Genomic DNA, 17949 nt, shown 5'->3' on the forward strand with positions numbered 1-17949 from the left:
TATATATATATATATATATAACATTTCTATGGCAAAATGAAACCCCTCATTTTGTTCCTTTGCAAATTAAATGTTTTAAGTGTTAACACTTTATTTCAATCAAGATGACTTCAGGTGTGCCATACTTTTGTCATAAGTAAGACTGTTAGCGCTCTAGTTGTTCTTTAGAACACTCTGGGACATTCTGTCACTGGGCTATAGTTGGGCTACATCTGGCTGATATTTGGGCTACATTTGTTTTTTTTTGTCTCTGGTGGCCATCTTTGGGCTACATTGGGCTACATTTGGGCTCTAACATATACATAGCCCAATGTAGCCCAATATATATTTTTCAAAGTTAATTTTCGTAAAAACCACTGGAGCATATATCTTGAGACATAGCAAAGGCACATCGGGCTACCAGTCCCTACAATTTTGCCAAGTTTTGTGGAAATCCATTCAGCCGTTCGAGCTAAAAGTGAGTCCAACCGCCCTATGGAAAACTCAATGTTAAAAACACGTTTTGGGACCCCCCTTTTTTCTCAGCCCCCGCTTGACGAAACCCCCCCCAAACTTTCAGGGGACGCTCAGAAACAGAATGTGCCATTTTCCTGAAAATTTCAGCCAATTCCGTCCATCAACGCCAAAGTTATTCAACATAGAATTTTCAGAAATCCCTATTCAAAAAAATCCTAACTATATATACCGACTGGCAACCGCCAGTAGGATTATATATATATATATATATATATATATATATATATATATATATATATATATATATATATATATATATATATATATATATATATATATATATATATATATATATATATATATATATAAAAATCCTAACTATATATACCTACTGGCAACCGTCAGTAGGAGATATATATATATATATATATATATCAATCAGACAAAGAGAACCTATGCCGGACTGCGGAGCTCACTGATATAATGAAACTACTGGATATGTCAGGCTACCCCCACATAGATCCTCCTATGTGGATGACTGTCTGGAAGGTAGTGTGGGAACTAGAACTCGCTGGCTAGGTGGCAAACAGGATGTTTGAGAAAGATACCTTTTGCAATGTATGCACAGCAGTGTGACCTTTTATAACACAGATGACATGGCCTGAGCCTCAGTCACTGGAGTGCGTTGACAGAGCTTCACAGGGCACGGGATGAGACAGAAGGGTCTAGAGTAACCCGTGTATAGAGGCTAAAAGGAATTAAACAAAGGACCTGCATTGAGAGCCATTTAGAAGGTGAGTACTGCTTCACTTGTCCTTTACATAAGCACACTTGATTAGAGTAGTCCTTTACATAAGCACACTTGATTAGAGGAGTTGCAAAGATGAAAAGCCTGTTAGAAGTGAGAGTCTCTAGTTGGCAATGGTTGGCAGCTATGTCCTAGTAGGGCCCCTTGCTTCTAGTCAGGGTACTGGAGTTACACCCTTAGACAACCCCTGCTCCCCCCCTTGGTAGCATGGCATGAGCAGGCAGGGTTATCTCAAAGGCAGTGCGTAAAGCATTTGTGAACACATACAGTGATATAGTGAAAACACTACAAATGGACACCACACCAATTTAGAAAAATAAATAATTTTTATCTAAAGACTCCGCGTGCAGTGATTTATGCAGCCGGGGGCAGGTGCTGCGTCAGTTTCTTTAGCGGCATGATGCCAATGCATTGGAATTCTTCTCGCATGGTGGTGTTGTGTCGGAAATGGGTGCAGATGCATCACGCTTCTTTGGTTATTTCTCTTTTTTCAGCTCCCAGCAACAGGGACAGCATCTAGATGCCCAACACAAGGACAGGCATCTCTTGGCAGATCGAAACTACCAACAAGGAAGTTCACGGGAGCTGTTGGTAAAGTCTTTGCGTCTCTGAGACTTCAGAATAGGAGGCGAGCTCTACTTCGAGCCCTTGGAGATCTTCTTCAAGCAGAATACACAGCAAAGTCTTTATCCTCTCCTTGGCAGAAACAGTCACTGCAGGCCAACCCCAGACAGCACACAGCAAAGGGGCAGTACTTCTCCTTCAGCTTTCCCAGCTCTTCTCCTCGGCAGAGGTTCGACTTGAGTCCAGAGTATTATAAAGTTCTGGGGTCTGGGCCCCAATATTTTTACTCAAATTCTCTTTGTTCTCTTGAGGCAGAGAGGTTCTGTGCTCAGTCAAAACCTTTTCTGTCCTCCCTGAGCCAGCTTCTCGGCAGGAGGTTGAGACAGCATTGTGTAAGGCAGACCAGGCCAATTCAGGTGCAAGGACATTTCCTGCCACTACCCGAAATGCAGCCTAGGTCCATTCAGCCCAGCCCTGACTCATCCATGAAAGGCAGGACACGCCTGAGCACAGGTGTCTACAGTGAATGCACATCCCCAGCCCCTGTCACTCCAAAGCCAGACCGACCATTCAAAAACCAGCAGAGGCACACATGATGGCTAAGCAAGAAAATACCCACTTTGTAAAAGTGGTATTTTCAAACACACAATATAAAAATCATCTTTACTAAAACATGGATTTTTATACCCTGAGTTTAGGCATACTAAACTCCATCTTACTATCTTGTCCCATTGGGAAGTTATATTTATAAGATGTTATAAACCAACTCCCATTCTATCCTATGGGACAGATAGCCTTTCAATAGTGAAAAACGAAAAACACTGTATTTCACTATCAGGACATGTCACACACATCAGGACATGCCTTCCCTTTCACATACACAGCACCCTGCCCACAGGAGTACCTTGGGCCTACCTAAGGGGTGCCTCACATGTAATAAAAGGGAAGGTAAGGGCCTGGCAAGTGGGTGCCAGGTCGACATAGCAATAAAAACTGCAAGCAGACACTGCAGTGGTAGGTCTGAGAACACTTTGAAATGCTGCTTGTGTGGGTAGCACAATCAGTGCTGCAGGCCCACTAGCAACATTTGACTTACCAGGCCCTGGGCCCACACAGTACTAGGGACTTAGTAGTAAGTCAAACAAGCCAATCATGGAAACAGCAATCCATAATAACAATGTATTCAGATAGCATATGTACTTTAGCACTGATTAGCAGTGGTAAAGTGCCCAGAGTCCTAAAACCAACAAAAACAGTGTCAACAACACGAGGTCAAAAAGCAAAAAGTTTGGGGACAAACCCGCTGGAAAAGCCAGGTCTAACATAGCCCCATTTATTTCTCTAGCTATCTAGTGTACCACAATTCAGACAAAGGCACACAACAGACATGTTGAATGGTTCTACCATATGACCACTGCACCTGTGGTTCCCCACTAATCATTTACATCTGGTGCGGTCCTGCCAAAGGCAGAGAGTATTACAAATCACAATTCTTTATTGAACCAGCTATTGGTCAAAGTATAAAATCATAAAGCCATCACACCATACATTAATCAAGTTGTGGTAAGTGCTGAAACTCTGGTGTGATGACTGTTACAACATGGACAGCTATCATAATAAATGCGGAATAACTAAAAACATGACACAGTTAACACATTACGTGGCCCGAACACCAAAGGCAATATGATTTTATGTTCTATACAAAGAGGTGGCCAATGATCGTTGAATACGACAATCTGTAGGGTTCAAGTACCCCATTCAAAACTACTATAAACCTAGGTGGGATATGGCAAAGTACAATAAGTGCAAATACCCCTATTAGGAAACTGACCTCACTGATGTTGGGTACACAATACCTTCCTCAATGAAGTAAGAAAACTTCTAAGGGTTAAACATCCATAGGGTCTAATACAAAAGTTCACTCTCAGCTTCATATAATAACAATAAATCCCTAGTTAAACAAAATATCCATTAATGTGTTACTCTGCTCATGTAGGAGCAATACAGAGGGAAAGGTAGATGTCCAAGGAAGAGGCTATTATGAAAATACCCATTAATCTTCCTCGATAGTTAGGCCAGGTGGTTTTAATGTAGTTAATTAAATGATAATTGTTTGATGGTGAAACTGACAGACATGCAGAGCCCAACAAGACCACAGAAGAGCATAATGAGATTGACATCTCACACAAAGCCTAACAAAGGGGAGGGGTGAGGATGATCCAATGATGGGCAATAGCCTTTGCTACATTTTTAAATGCTCAATATAGTAAAGTCCCTGGCATGGGGTACTGTGCAGGAGGACAGCTAGAGATCCTTGTCTAATCCAGCGCAGATCTTTCATAGACCTCCACATTGAAGAGCAATAGCATGACGAGAGGCACACATCACCTTCCAACAATAGATCTTTACTTAAAGGAAGAAATGCCTATTTTAGACTGGCTCCAGGAAGAGCCAGCGTTTGCAGAGGCATGGACTAGTTTGATTCCATTTAATTAAAGGACACAGGTAGCACAGAGATCTGTCCCCACCACTTGACAGTCTCACTATATGGCAGCTCTGAACACTTGGAGTTGGCTATAGCCAGCAATTACACACCAGGAGAAACCTATTCTCAAGATTTATAGACTCTGAGACGTCTATGTCAGGGGCTCCTCTTTCTTCCCTGTGCTACAGTGAGCCCTCTCTACCTTTTGACATTCTTCGTCATCTCTTTCCTGTGCAACTCTCACTCTCTCTAATTTAGATCTCATATTTGTGGCACCTAGCTTTATCTCTTTGATCTTTTCTTACTTTTCAATCTCTTCTCTGTCACTCTGATTCTACTACTTGTGTCTCCTTTGATGACACTTAGCCCAATGTTTTATCTGTACCATCCTTCTTTCTTCAACATGTTATGTGAAGGTCTCTGCTGACTGTGCCATCTCTCCTTGTTTACTTCAATGTGAGGCCATAAGTGTCACCGATATGCCCAGAACAGGTCCAGTGTTCACTGTGCCATGCAACTCACGCTGCACCATACTGATGAGACCCACACAGTGCAGTATCCACTGTGGGATTGTTGGTGTTCCCATTCAGAGAGGGCCTGAACAGTTGTTCCTGTAGTGCCCCTGTTGAAGCAGGACCAAGACTGGTTTGAAGACGCATTGTTCCTGTCTGAGGTGACTTGGTGAACAAAGAAACAATGGACTAGAATGCGGCCCAGAATAACACCAATGACTGAGATAAATTTAAACATTCTTAACATCTGTTTTTAGTTACATCAGTGAGAAGCACTTGCCAGATGTGATTCTATGCTCACTATGCCATAGGACTTACGCTCTCTTTACAGACAATGCCCAAAAAGGCTAAACAGGTCTGGGGTTCGCTGGGGTTACCGCTCAGAGGGGACGTGACCTGGCTGTTCAGGATGGGCTGCTACTATTGGAGCAGGAGCAATACTGTTTTGCATGCGGCTGGTTCCTGTCTGAAGTGGTTTATTGGGATACAAGAACAATGAATGCAGCGCATAGAGATTATCAGTGGCTGAGATTAATTCAAGCATTCTACTCTTTATTATGCCGTTAATCTCTTGCTAATAGCTGCTCCTCTTGGTCCTCTAAGCAACTTTAGAGGAATGTGAGAACTGAGGGGAATAAATGTATATTTACAAGACTTCAATCCGGAGGAGAAAGATTGTGTTCCTCCCAGTTGTATTCAGAGTGCTGTCAGCAGAAATGCCCAAAATGCAGTATGGAAGACCATTCTAGCATCAGCAGCCTTATGGAGCTACCTAGTGCTCCACTGGCAATTCCTTATGTGAAGCCTCTGCAATCCTTTATTGGTTCAGGAGTAGCATGCTGCTCACCAAAAAAGTGAGTAGCATTTCAACACCCCATCAGGGGTAATAAGCGCTAAATAAATACAAACCTTTCTGCCCTCTTCTATCCTTCCGCTATCCTTCTGAATCCAAATAACTGACTATCCTATCCACCACTCAAATTACTTTCATATTTCACTAAACTAATTCAACACTAATCCTTTATTGGTTCCAGAGGAGCGTGCAACTCGCTTAAAAAGCGATACGACGCCTCTTATGGGTAGTAAGTGGAGCTAGTGAAGGAAGTGGATGGAGCCAGGAAAAAGGGGTGTGGCCTCCAACAAACATTTGAGCACCTGCACTTCATATTTTACAAACTAAGCACTGGTTATAGCACAAAATGGCGCAGTGAATGGCGAGACAACAGATACACTTTTATACAGAGTACAAAATGACTGAGCGAGTGTCAAGATAAAAAGTCTATTTTCCACAGTCCTTCCTGTTGACTGGAGCGAAGCAGAAAGTCAAGAGGTATTGTCCCAATGGCTAGTGTGACTAGTTGGAACACTGTCTGATTTCCTGTTGCACTTTTACTCTTTTCAAAACTTTCCCGAGGAGTAATGCAGAGCCTCAGTGGTCATACTTGTAAGCAGAAAAAGCAACCGTTGGTGCCTGTCTTCAAGTAATTTTGAGAGGTTACTAGCACTTCTTATTACTTAGGCACTCCCAATATGAAGAAAACAAAATGGTGAAGAAGGTAAAGATGTTTCGTTGCCACATCTTGCAGACTGAGGGGTTGGACGGCCTCAAATTGTAAAGCGCTCTGATATCCTTCGGGATGAAGTTCGCGCTATATAAAACTTTATAAATAAATAAAAATAAATAATAAAATCTGCTAGCCTCAACAGCCCTGGCAAAAGCTCATTTGTGAAGGTGGGTCTTGCAGCTGACTATGGGCTGAGATAGGACTAGTTACTGAAGGAGACTGACTGTCGGCTCACTCCTTTCCAGGCAGAGATCAGCATGCTGCCATCCCATTTGGTACTGGGACTCATCACAGTGTAACACTCACAGGCCGCTTCTACAGCCCAAGAGGTGTTGGCCTTGAGTGTGGCATTAAATTTAGAGCCGAGGATTCCCTCTACTCTGACCCCACAGATATTTGTCTTAGCCTCTCCTGCTTGAGCACTACGTCAACAGCACTTACTGTGAAAACATGTGGAGCTATGCATGTGTCACAGAGGGGAGGATAACATTTATTTAAAGCCCCATTTTACCTGAAAAATGGCTCCATGGGGACACAAACTAATTTATATAACTACACCAATAAGGACAGTGCATGCAACATCACCATGCTGCACAGCTAAACACCAGGCCTAAAGAATGAATCTTCGATACCACTATTTCACTTTTACATCATAAATATTTTTGTGACAGTGTACTGAGACATTAATGGGCCTCATAAAAAGAACATTTAAGGAAGTGTTCAAAGTGGGCTGTAAATGTACAGGGGACTCTAAAATGGTTACAAAAGTGATATGTGCTCCTGAATAATACTTAATAAATATAGAGACCAGAAGTTTCCTATTAAAGGACAGATTGAAATACATATTTATTGTGACAGACTGTAAGACTCTAATGAAGTGTGTTATTATTTGACTAAGGGGGATGCCCACCACAAAAAATAATTACATTATCCCATCAGGGTGAACCCCAAATTCACTACATTAACATGAGCTCAACCCGCTGGTACCTATGGCACGGACTATTCATGAAGTACCAAACCCATAAGGAATTCAAAACATCAGAAAATATTCGCAAAAAGAATTAGAAAAATTGAGTACATTTTAATAAACAAAACATTAAAATAACAAAAATCCAAAACGGGAACTGGAGATATCCGCTTTTAAATTTGAAGTACCCTATTCCTTGGACTGATCATATGGTCATTCCCTTCATATGGAATACGCCCATACCCGGTCCAGCAAAACTGCCCAGTAAAACTCTGAGTAGGCGGTGGACGAAATTAGAAATGAATGAATGGGTAGAGGCACTGAACACAAGCGAACCCCAGGCCAATCAGGACATTGACAGGGCTAATGTGGACTTCAACCAATGGATTGAATCATCATTGGATAAGGTGCTTCCAAAAATAAACATCTCCAAAAAGAAAGGCTCCACTAAACAACCTTGGTTTACTTCTGAGCTAAGGTCCCTAAAACAAGAATGTAAACGGTTGGAGAGACAGTGGCGAAAACATTTTGAGGAAGAGAAAAAAAACAAATATAGACTCTCTCTAAAAAAATATAAATCTGCTCTTAACGTGGCCAAATCCATCTTTTACGCAGAAAAAATAGAGATCTCTGCCAATGCCCCAAGAGAGATGTTTAAGATAGCTAAATCTCTGTTAAAAGCCCCCGACCCGACATCATCACCACTCTGTACGGAGGAGGCTGACGCTCACTGCAACAATCTGGCGAATTTTTTTGCTGAAAAAATTCAAAAGATCCTCCTGTCCCTCCCTCCTCTACCTTTGGAAGAACCTATCCTTCCTTTGCCAGACGATACTGACATTATTCTGCCTTGCCTCTCTTTCTTTTCCCCCCTCAGTACTGAACTTCTACCCTCGCTTTTCAACTCTGTAAAAAGCGGCTCTCCGCTAGACCCTGCCCCTATGAATATTCTAAAGCTAGCCCTGCCTAATATCAGTACATACATCATCCATCTAGTTAACACTTCACTTGAATCCGGAAGGGTACCTCAAGACTGGAAACTGGCCATGGTTAGGGCCTTGTTAAAAAAGCCACATCTCGGCCCCCAAGACTTTTCCAACTACCGTCCCATTTCCCTGCTCCCTGGCATTAGTAAACTTGCCGAGAAATGGGTAAATAAACAATTAGCATTCTTTCTGGAGACCCTTAACCTGCTCCATCCAACCCAAACCGGGTTCCGGAGAGGACAGGGAACGGAGACGGCACTGTTGAGGGTGGTAGAGGATTCCAGGAGGATTCTGGACGCAGGTGGCAGCGCGGCCATTATCCTCCTGGACCTCAGTGCCGCCTTCGACACGGTGAACCACCGTGTCCTCCTGTCTCGTCTCAGAAAGCTGGGCGTCAATGGCAGGGCACTCATGTGGCTGGAGTCCTTCCTTGGCGATAGATTCTTTAAGGTCTTTTCAGAAAATAGCTGCTCCCCATCAATGCCATTACAGTGTGGGGTGCCACAGGGTTCCTCCCTTAGCCCCACACTGTTTAATGTTTATATGGCGCCCCTGGCGGAAGTAGTAGCTCCCTTTGGGATCCAACTGGTAAGCTATGCTGACGACACCCAGCTAGTTGTCTCTCTCAATCAGGTGGAGTCCCCCCCCCTCCAGGCTTTGCCGTTGCCTGGAGGCGGTAGCAAACTGGATGGACTTGTCCCACCTGAAATTGAACGGAGAAAAAACGGAGCTGATGCTTCTAGGAAAACGAGCCATATTTAACAACGTGATACATTGGCCCTCCTGTATGGGCCCAGGACCCACTCCAAAGACCGAGATAAAGAGTCTCGGGTTTTGGTTGAACGCAGAGTTGTCATTTAAGATCCAGGCAAGGAAGACAGTGGCCACCTGCTTCGGACTGCTGAAAACAATTCGGAAAATCCTTCCTCAGCTACCCGAAACAGCAAAGAAAACCATAGTCCAGTCCCTTGTTTTATCCAGGCTGGATTATGGAAATGCGCTCTATCTTGGAGCCCCCGTGTCGGTTATCCGGCAACTTCAGGTTGTCCAGAATTCCGCAGCACGGCTACTCACGGGCACTAGCCATCGTACATCAGCCAGGCCCGCACTCTGCACCTTGCACTGGCTCCCCATAAAGGAGCGAATTCATTTTAAGACACTCTGCACGGTCCATAAAACACTCTATGGGAGTGGCCCCCCCATTCTAGATGACATGATCAGACCATACAAACCTACTAGGAATCTTCGCTCGAACCAACAAAACCTGCTGATAGCTCCTAGGATCAGCAGAGCCCGCACAGGAGGCCGTCTGTTCTCGCACAATGCGGCTGGGTTGTGGAATGCTCTTCCTCCACCTCTTCGCCAGAGCCTAACCTCCTTGTCTTCCGGAAAAAGTTTAAAACTCTTCTGTTTCCAAAAACTAGATAATACAGATCTGCATTTTTAATCCACCTCTGTCTGGTCAGTCTTAAGCGCTGGGATGCTCCCGAGTGGCCATGCGCTATAGAAGAGCCTTTTAATAATAATAATAATAATAAAGTAAATTCACTTACACTTGACACCACTTGAACTGCTAAAAGTTGCATTTTGCCCATTTTTTTCTTCACTGTGAAAATATATACCTGGGCCATAGTATATGGCCAGGGCCCACTTGAGAAGGCGTAGGCATGTTTATCATGCTTATAAGCTTATCAATTTCTAGGAAGATCAAACCAGACTGTGGTGGCGGTGGACAGAGCACAGGTTGAGGTAAGAGGCAAGACTATGGGCACGGCCATAGGCCTTGACTGTGCAGGTTCCAGCGACAAGTTACCTGTGTGCAGGGTGGTAATGTAACTTATGAAGTGCGATCTCCTGCCATGGGGCGTCTTGGCGCTATAGAAATCTGATTAGGCTGAGATAGTGATTTAGTTGGTGTAAGGCAAAAGCGCAGAAAAATAACTTCTACTCCTTAGTGAAAAGCCAGGTTTTTAAAGCTTTTCTAAAGGAGAGTAAGGAGGGAGCAGTTTTTAATGTTAATGGGAGAGTGTTCCGAAGTGTGGCTAAAGTCCATTCCACGTGGACTGTGATGCTAGGAAAATGAGCGCATCGCATATCTTTTTATCTATTTTGTCTTAACTAATAATCTAGTTATTGACAGCAGTATTTACCCTTACAACTTAAAGTACTGTAGTCATTGATGACTTAAATGGTGAGATGATCGAGAATATCACCAGTGATGTCATTTCTTATGTCATGTGCGATGTCATGAGTAATGCGTGGTGGTGTTAAGGTTGTATAGTGCACCATAACTGATTAATTTCAGTGGTTTAAGGCTTCCACTCTCCAGATTTCCCTTTAACTGAAGTTGGTAATGGAATATATGTATCTATATTGTCCTGCTAAAGAAATAATTTTGCAAGAATCGTGTATAACTTTACTTTGGGGCAAGGTTTGAAAATAAAACGTTTCAAGAAAACCCTAAAGCGACGCCTGGCAAACTAAAAGGGAAAGGCTAACCTAGAATGGGCATATTAATAGGAGAAAACTGACCTAATATTACGGGGATGGACTTTGAAAAAACGGTTTAACTGTTTTGCTATAGGGACGTTCTTTTGTTAGTTCAAATGACATGGAATTGTCTATTACATCTAAATGCAATATGGTGAGTGGATCACAGAGAACCATTGAGGGTTACCAGCACAGCGTGGATGAGAATGCTGAGTGATAATCTAAAAGAGAGAGCCATGTTGGTGTAGTGTGTACCAATTCACACACTTACACCCCGATTCTGAGTTTCAGTGAAAATTCCAATCCATGGCAAACAAGAGTTTGTGCGTGGTATGGAATTTTTAGTTTTGTGATAATTATGACACATCTTGTGTTTTTCAGCAGGTCATACCTTACAGAACTTCTCTGGGGAAAAAAGTCTAAACTGAGGATTTAAGTGCATTATACACAGATTCCAAATCCGATGCCTCATTCAGAAATGGCTACCTCAGATTATGAGGTAATGACCACATCCAGTAAAGACCCATGATATTTAAGGGTATATGATAAATACCTCACTTTCTCCAACCTATTCAGAATTGGGGTCTTAGGCACCCAAGTAGCCCAGGTGTTCCTGTCATCAGTCCTCTCTCAGATCTGGGTGCTGAAACTACAACCTTCTCCTTAAGAAGCCAGCATCCTACACCTTATAAGGCATTATTCGTGCTAGACTTCACAATGAAAGACTGGACAAACATACATAGCAGTTCGAGGGTCTCGGACAGCAAAGTTGACCCATCTGTGATCAATAATAGTCGAGAAAGGGACTCTTGAAGAGAAACTGATCAACAGAAGGTATCACATAGATTACGATTTTCCATTCCCAGTCCTTCTGCTCACAAGCAAAGTGTGGTGATTAGCAAATCCCAGCATAATTAATTGAATATAAGGAAAACATGAGCCCAAAATGTTGAAGCAGTTCGATTCTTGCAATTAAAACGGTTTCGTTTCCCTCAAGTTAAAGACTGAGGGCCAGATGTGGGTAAAGTACATCTACCTATTCTAAAATACCAAATTTTACCAATTCTGTATCTTAGAATCGGTAAATGCTATGTAGCAAAAAAATCGGTAAACATTACTGAATCGGTAAGATTTGGTATTTACAGAATCGGTATTTACTGATTCGGTAATTGCCATTCATTCCTAAGGGCCTGGAGGCCCATAGGAATGAAAGGCAATTACCGAATAGGTAAATACCGATTCGGTAAAATGGGGGAAACATTCAAGGGTGCCAGGATGTCACTTTGCCACCCTGCTGCACCCCTGAATCATGCTTTTGTGCAGATGTGGCACACATACATGCCCTAAGGGCATGTATGTCTGCCACATGGCACAGTTAAAAATGCACAGATTTGCATTTTCAAAGGTATTCGTTATTTACCACTAACTTATAGTTGGTGGTAAATAACGAATCCTAAAATGGGAAAAGCACTGATTTGAGTGCTCACTACATTGCAAATTCTGTAATTTACCGATTCAGTATTTAAAAAATCGGTTCCTTAAAATACCGAATCAGTAAATTACCGAATTTGCAATTTAAGCCACCTACATCTCAGTAGCCTAATACCGGTCGGTAGGCACACACACCAGGTAAATGCTTTCTTCCCCAGCACTTGATGACTCACGCTCAGTCTTATATAGGTATACTCAGCTTTGGAGGAGTATGATAATTACATACCCTCTCTCCGATTTATTTTGCTGTATCGGGCATTCTATCTAAGCAGTGAGTCGCACCCGACTCGTTAGCTGCACATGAGCAGTTTGAAGCCCCCGAAGGGTTGGAGCTATATATAACCACGACCGTATACATCCTCTATAAGAAGTGCCGATTGGACTTACACGCAACATTTTACAAGGGACTATCATCGCATACAAGGGTCGACAGCTTTTATACTGATATTCGTTCATCTATGGTCAAGGGCCCAGCTGGGTCGGAATTATCACCAGTGGAGCGACCTTCTGGTGTAACACAGCCATACAAAGTCCTGAGGATTCGCAATAGCGATGAAACACGTGTCGGCTGGCTGTTGTACTAAATGAAGGACTCCATCGGACTACTCTTCCTCTGGAGATTCCCACATCCCTATGTCGCTTTGTACACTGTTTATTTGTCTGAATTTTACTGAACATATGTTTTACTTTTGAGTGCATTGGGAATACCTGTTAATACCGGTCTGTAATGGCTAAAATTTGGTAATTTCGGCCGTTACTGACCGGTATTGGGCGACCTACATCTGGCCCCGAATCTCTAAAAAACTCGCAAAGCTGCCACACATATTCTGCCAACAACAGTGATGCCAAGGGATTGCTGTAAACCGGGTGGCCTTTAGTAGCCTTCGCCCAACACCAGATATGAATGAAAATATATAGTTCATTCTCAAGAACAAAAAAGCAAAACATTATTCCAATATGCCATATATTCGAACGTATGATTAGTCTAATAACGACACCTGTGCGAAACTGAAGCTGACAATTAGAACTCAATATATTATTAAGAAATAGCCTATCAACTTTAATATGTGGCTTAATCCCTTTACTTTCAAATGCTGTTATTAAATTCATCAAAAAGGGCCAATTCTTGAACTGGGAAGGAAACAAGCTTCTGGGGACCGGTTTCTGGCATTTCAGCCGTCTTCGGCCCGGCTTGCTTGAATCCTGATGGTGCAATGAGCAAGGGACTCACATCTGAGTATACCCTTCCACGCTTATGGTGGACAAAAACGATTCAGAAAAGGGGGTGGTGATGAACAGAGTGTCTGAATTAAGCAGACCATTCTTACCACTCTTACCCAGTCAAGAGATCAGGGCTTGATCCATCACCGTTATTTAGCTCACTGCATCACCCCAGTTCAGAACCTGGCTATATGCAAATTAGTCTGACCCAGTGCCTCATGGGAACAGAGCAGACCAAATTACCAAGCCAATTCTTCACCGGAAAGGAGACAAGCTTCCGAGGACCGGTTTCTGGCATTTCAGCCGTCGTCAGCCCGGCTTGCTTGAATCCTGGTGGTGCAGTGAGCAAGGGACTCATGTCTGAGTATACCCTGCCACACATTTGGTGGCCAAAAACGATTCAAAAAGGGGGTGGTGATGAACAGAGTGTCTGAATTAAGCAGACCACTCTTACCCAGTCAAGAGATCAGGGCTTGATCCACCACCCTTATTTAGCTCACTGCATCACCCCAGTTCAGAACCTGGCTATATGCAAATTAGTCTGACCCAGTGCCTCATGGGAACAGGGCAGACCAAACGTGGAAGGGTATACTCAGATGCGAGTCCCTTGCTCATTGCACCATCAGGATTCAAGCAAGCCGGGCCGAAGACGGCTGAAATGCCAGAAACCGGTCCCCGGAAGCTTGTTTCCTTCCCAGTACAAGAATTGGCTTGGTAGTTTGGTCTGCCCTGTTCCCATGATGCACTGGGCCAGGGACAGACTAATTTGCATATAGCCAGGTTCTGAGCTGGGATGGTGCAGTGAGCTAAAAAACTGTGATGGATCAAGCCCTGATCTTTGGACTGGGTAAGAGTGGTCTGCTTAATTCAGACACTCTGTTCATCACCACCCCCTTTTCTGAATCGTTTTTGTCCACCATAAGCGTGGAAGGGTATACTCAGATGTGAGTCCCTTGCTCATTGCACCATCAGGATTCAAGCAAGCCGGGCCGAAGACGGCTGAAATGCCAGAAACCGGTCCCCAGAAGCTTGTTTCCTTCCCAGTTCAAGAATTGGCTTGGTAGTTTGGTCTGCCCTGTTCCCATGATGCACTGGGCCAGGGACAGACTAATTTGCATATAGCCAGGTTCTGAGCTGGGATGGTGCAGTGAGCTAAAAAACGGTGATGCATCAAGCCCTGATCTTTGGACTGGGCAAGAGTGGTCTGCTTAATTCAGACACTCTGTTCATCACCACCCCCTTTTCTGAATCGTTATTAAATTCATCAGCAATGATTCACAAAAAAAGTCCATACATCCACGCCAGTGCAAGCCCCTCTATGCACAGGTGTAAAATTAACAAGTTTTATCTAGACACATACACGCCCAGTAAAACGCTACGAAAGTTGAGCGAGTTTCTGGGCATGCTACTGAAATGGCCTGTAACATTTGCCTGGTTTCCAAACATGAAAGTTGCACTCCCAGAACTGCTCCAGCTTCGGAAAGGAAGGCCACTGTGCAAATGCACATTTGTTTACCTTTTATTTTTTAAATCTACCAGAACAATATTGGAGAGCCCCAGCCCCTACACCCCGACCAAAATCTGAGGGTGTTCATCCCTCTTCCCACCTCCAAAGGGGATTTACCCCATTTGGGGCCACAGCTCTGACCCTTTATTACCAGGGTGTCAAGGAGGAGATTGTGAATGTCCGCAAACTTGCAACTTTCGGAGTGTTCATAAACTCTCAAGGCAAACCACACGTTGGTCCACATAACCACCACCCGATGCGGTAGGCTTAACGTACTTGTATGCTGTTGTAGGATACTATTACCAGGAGTAAAGCATTTACACCTGCTACAATCTATCCTTTTATGGAGTCACTCACGTAGTTCATGCCTGAAAATGGCGTTGTGTATCGAGACCATTGTTTTTTTTTTGTTTGAAAAGCTTTATTTGAATAATAATGATAACAAATGACATCAGGAAGGAGAATTCAAAGTATACAACTGAAAGAAGAATCATAACATTCCTAATGACAAGCTAGAGAACTAAAAGCATTTTATAATATTTTGAAGGGGGAAAGCAGGGGGAGGAAAGGGGAGGGAGGAGCCCATTGTTAACCAATCAGAAACATTCACAGCTGAGAGCACGTGCTCACAATCCCCGCCCTGGGTAGGTAGGTACCACTCACCTTTCGCACACCCCGCCTCGTCGGTCCCGCTGTCGCAGTCCTTCTCACCGTCACACCTCCACGTCGCCGGGATGCACTTGTTGCTGGAGTCTCCGCAGCTGAACTTCTCAGGCGGACACACCTGCCGGACTGTGGGAGCAGGAAGAGAGCTTGTGTTATTTCATTTCACAAATAAGAGAGACAAGCGCTCATTGTAATGTAGGGCAGACTCACTCCCACTATGACAGAAGTTTACATCACCGAGGCTGCTGCAGTGATGCTGCTCACTTCGTAAATTTCCAACTGAGTCTGGAGTTTTTTGCCTGCAGTTATTTCCTTTTTTACACGTTATGCCACAATACTAATGTCCCTTCCCACAGAGCCACCTTCATGAGGCATCCAGGAAGTGCTGAAAGAAGCACTGACTTTATGTTCGCACAGTGGGCAATCGCTCTCTCATCAGTCTTTCTGTGTTCCTGCCACAAAGGCCCCCTGGCAGCAGTGCCATTGGAGGCCGAGTCTTCAAGCCAAAGAAGCGAGGAACGCAAACACATCCATATGCAGCAATGCTCAAAATCAAAGCACCCTGGTTTCAGCTTCTGCCCATTTTTACATATGGATAAAGACGGAAGACACATATTTCAGAACTGAATAATACAGAAAGTGTAAATGACTACTTTGTGCACCAAAACCCTATTGGTCCTGAAGTCTGAGTGGACGCTGGTCAGTTCAATATAATGACATGGATGTATATTAGTTTCAAGTTTCCTATTTAATGGACATCAAATAAATATGTAGGTATACCCATGAGATAAAGTATGAAGAAATACATACACAATATAATACCATAACACTGGGAGCCCCTCTCAGTGTTTGTGATCTGCAGAGCCTTACACTTTCCACTGGGGACACACATGGGTGATGTCACGGCTCTCAATGTAATGAATACATAAAAGACCTATTAATAATGTGGAGTGTGAGGAGCTGGACATCACCAACTTTGTTGTTTGTTTTCTAAGCATTGCCACCTATGCAAGAGTGTGAAGCAATCTGCTGATGGATGTTCAACAAGAGGAAACATCCGGGATAAGCCTGACTGTTCGTGCCAAGCTACCAAGGGGGTGAGCAGGGGTTATCTTGGCGTGTAACTCCCTTGCCCTGACTAGAGTGGTGGTTTCTGCCTGGCTTTGGCGTAAGCTTTAGCCAACCTGAAATCCCATTTCTAACAGTTTCCTTTAATTTACACACTCCACTTCACACCACTACACTGTATAACAGTTGACTTTACATCACTCCACTGTAAGCTATTTAGAGTATCCCCACTCCAGTTTGACACTCCAGGATACGCCACTACATTGTACGCTAATGCAGTATCTAAGCCGACTGCATGAAACGTTATTTTTGGGGGTATACTGCGAAGGTGAGAACATTTGCGCCTTTGTGCCAGGGTTGCCACGCGAGGCGTCTGACATGGCGAACAGCTTCTAGGTGTTAAGGAGTAGGGTGTGGGTTGCAGCGCTATAGTGGTGTTTTTAGACATATGGTATATCAGGCTTCAGAACTGAGTGATGGGAATCAGTGTTGCAAAAAACAAGGTGATGGAATTAATGATTACTCGGGGTTGCATTCCAGGCTGCAAATCAGTCTTGTTTTAGAAGAACAAGGGAACCCACTAGGTAATCAAGGACCAGGGGTATTAGTAATATCTGTCAACAGCTCCTTGACAAATTACTGTAAAGGCTTTAAATAAATATAGGCTACAATCTGCGCTATAATGAATAAGGTGTCCAGCCGGACCCTATTATTTAATAAATGAAAGGTTTGAAGGAAATTCAAGAGAACATAAATACTGTTGACAGATAATGCAAATCATTCTTGGTCCTGCTCTGATAGGAATAGGAAGAGTTCAGCCTGACCTGCCAGGACTGATCACAAATCTACCCGGACTGGTATTGGTCAACTTGGAGCCTACAGTGAAGTACAGTTTGAGTCATATGGCCAGGGCCAGACTGGGAACCGAAACCGGCCCTGGCAAACTGCTTGGCCAGACGCCCTAGAGGGGGGGGATGAGGGGAGTGCGGCTGAGCTGTTTGCAGGGCCGGTTTCGGCAAATTTTGTTACCTGGGGCTGGCAAAAAACGGCCCCCCAAGGGGCCTAAAACTGGCCCCTAACCAGGCGGCCCACCGGGGAAACGCCCAGTGACCACCATAGCCAGTCCGGCCCTGCATGTGGCACAGTGAGCATAGGATCCATGT

The 17949-nt window shown here is 43.8% G+C and overlaps 1 protein-coding gene across 1 annotated transcript in view; it reads right to left on the minus strand.

Moving 5' to 3' along the window:
- The window catches only part of LRP8 (LDL receptor related protein 8), a 1071653-nt gene that overhangs the window by 409860 nt on the left and 643844 nt on the right, over positions 1-17949 (minus strand). Inside the window, exon 4 of the mRNA XM_086952473.1 lies at positions 15716-15844. Coding sequence (XP_086808599.1) covers positions 15716-15844 — 129 coding nt within the window. The remainder of the gene's footprint in view (positions 1-15715; positions 15845-17949) is intronic.

The sequence above is a fragment of the Lissotriton vulgaris genome, chromosome 1_1 (genome assembly GCF_964263255.1).
Source record: "Lissotriton vulgaris chromosome 1_1, aLisVul1.2, whole genome shotgun sequence".
Lineage (NCBI taxonomy): Eukaryota > Metazoa > Chordata > Amphibia > Caudata > Salamandridae > Lissotriton > Lissotriton vulgaris.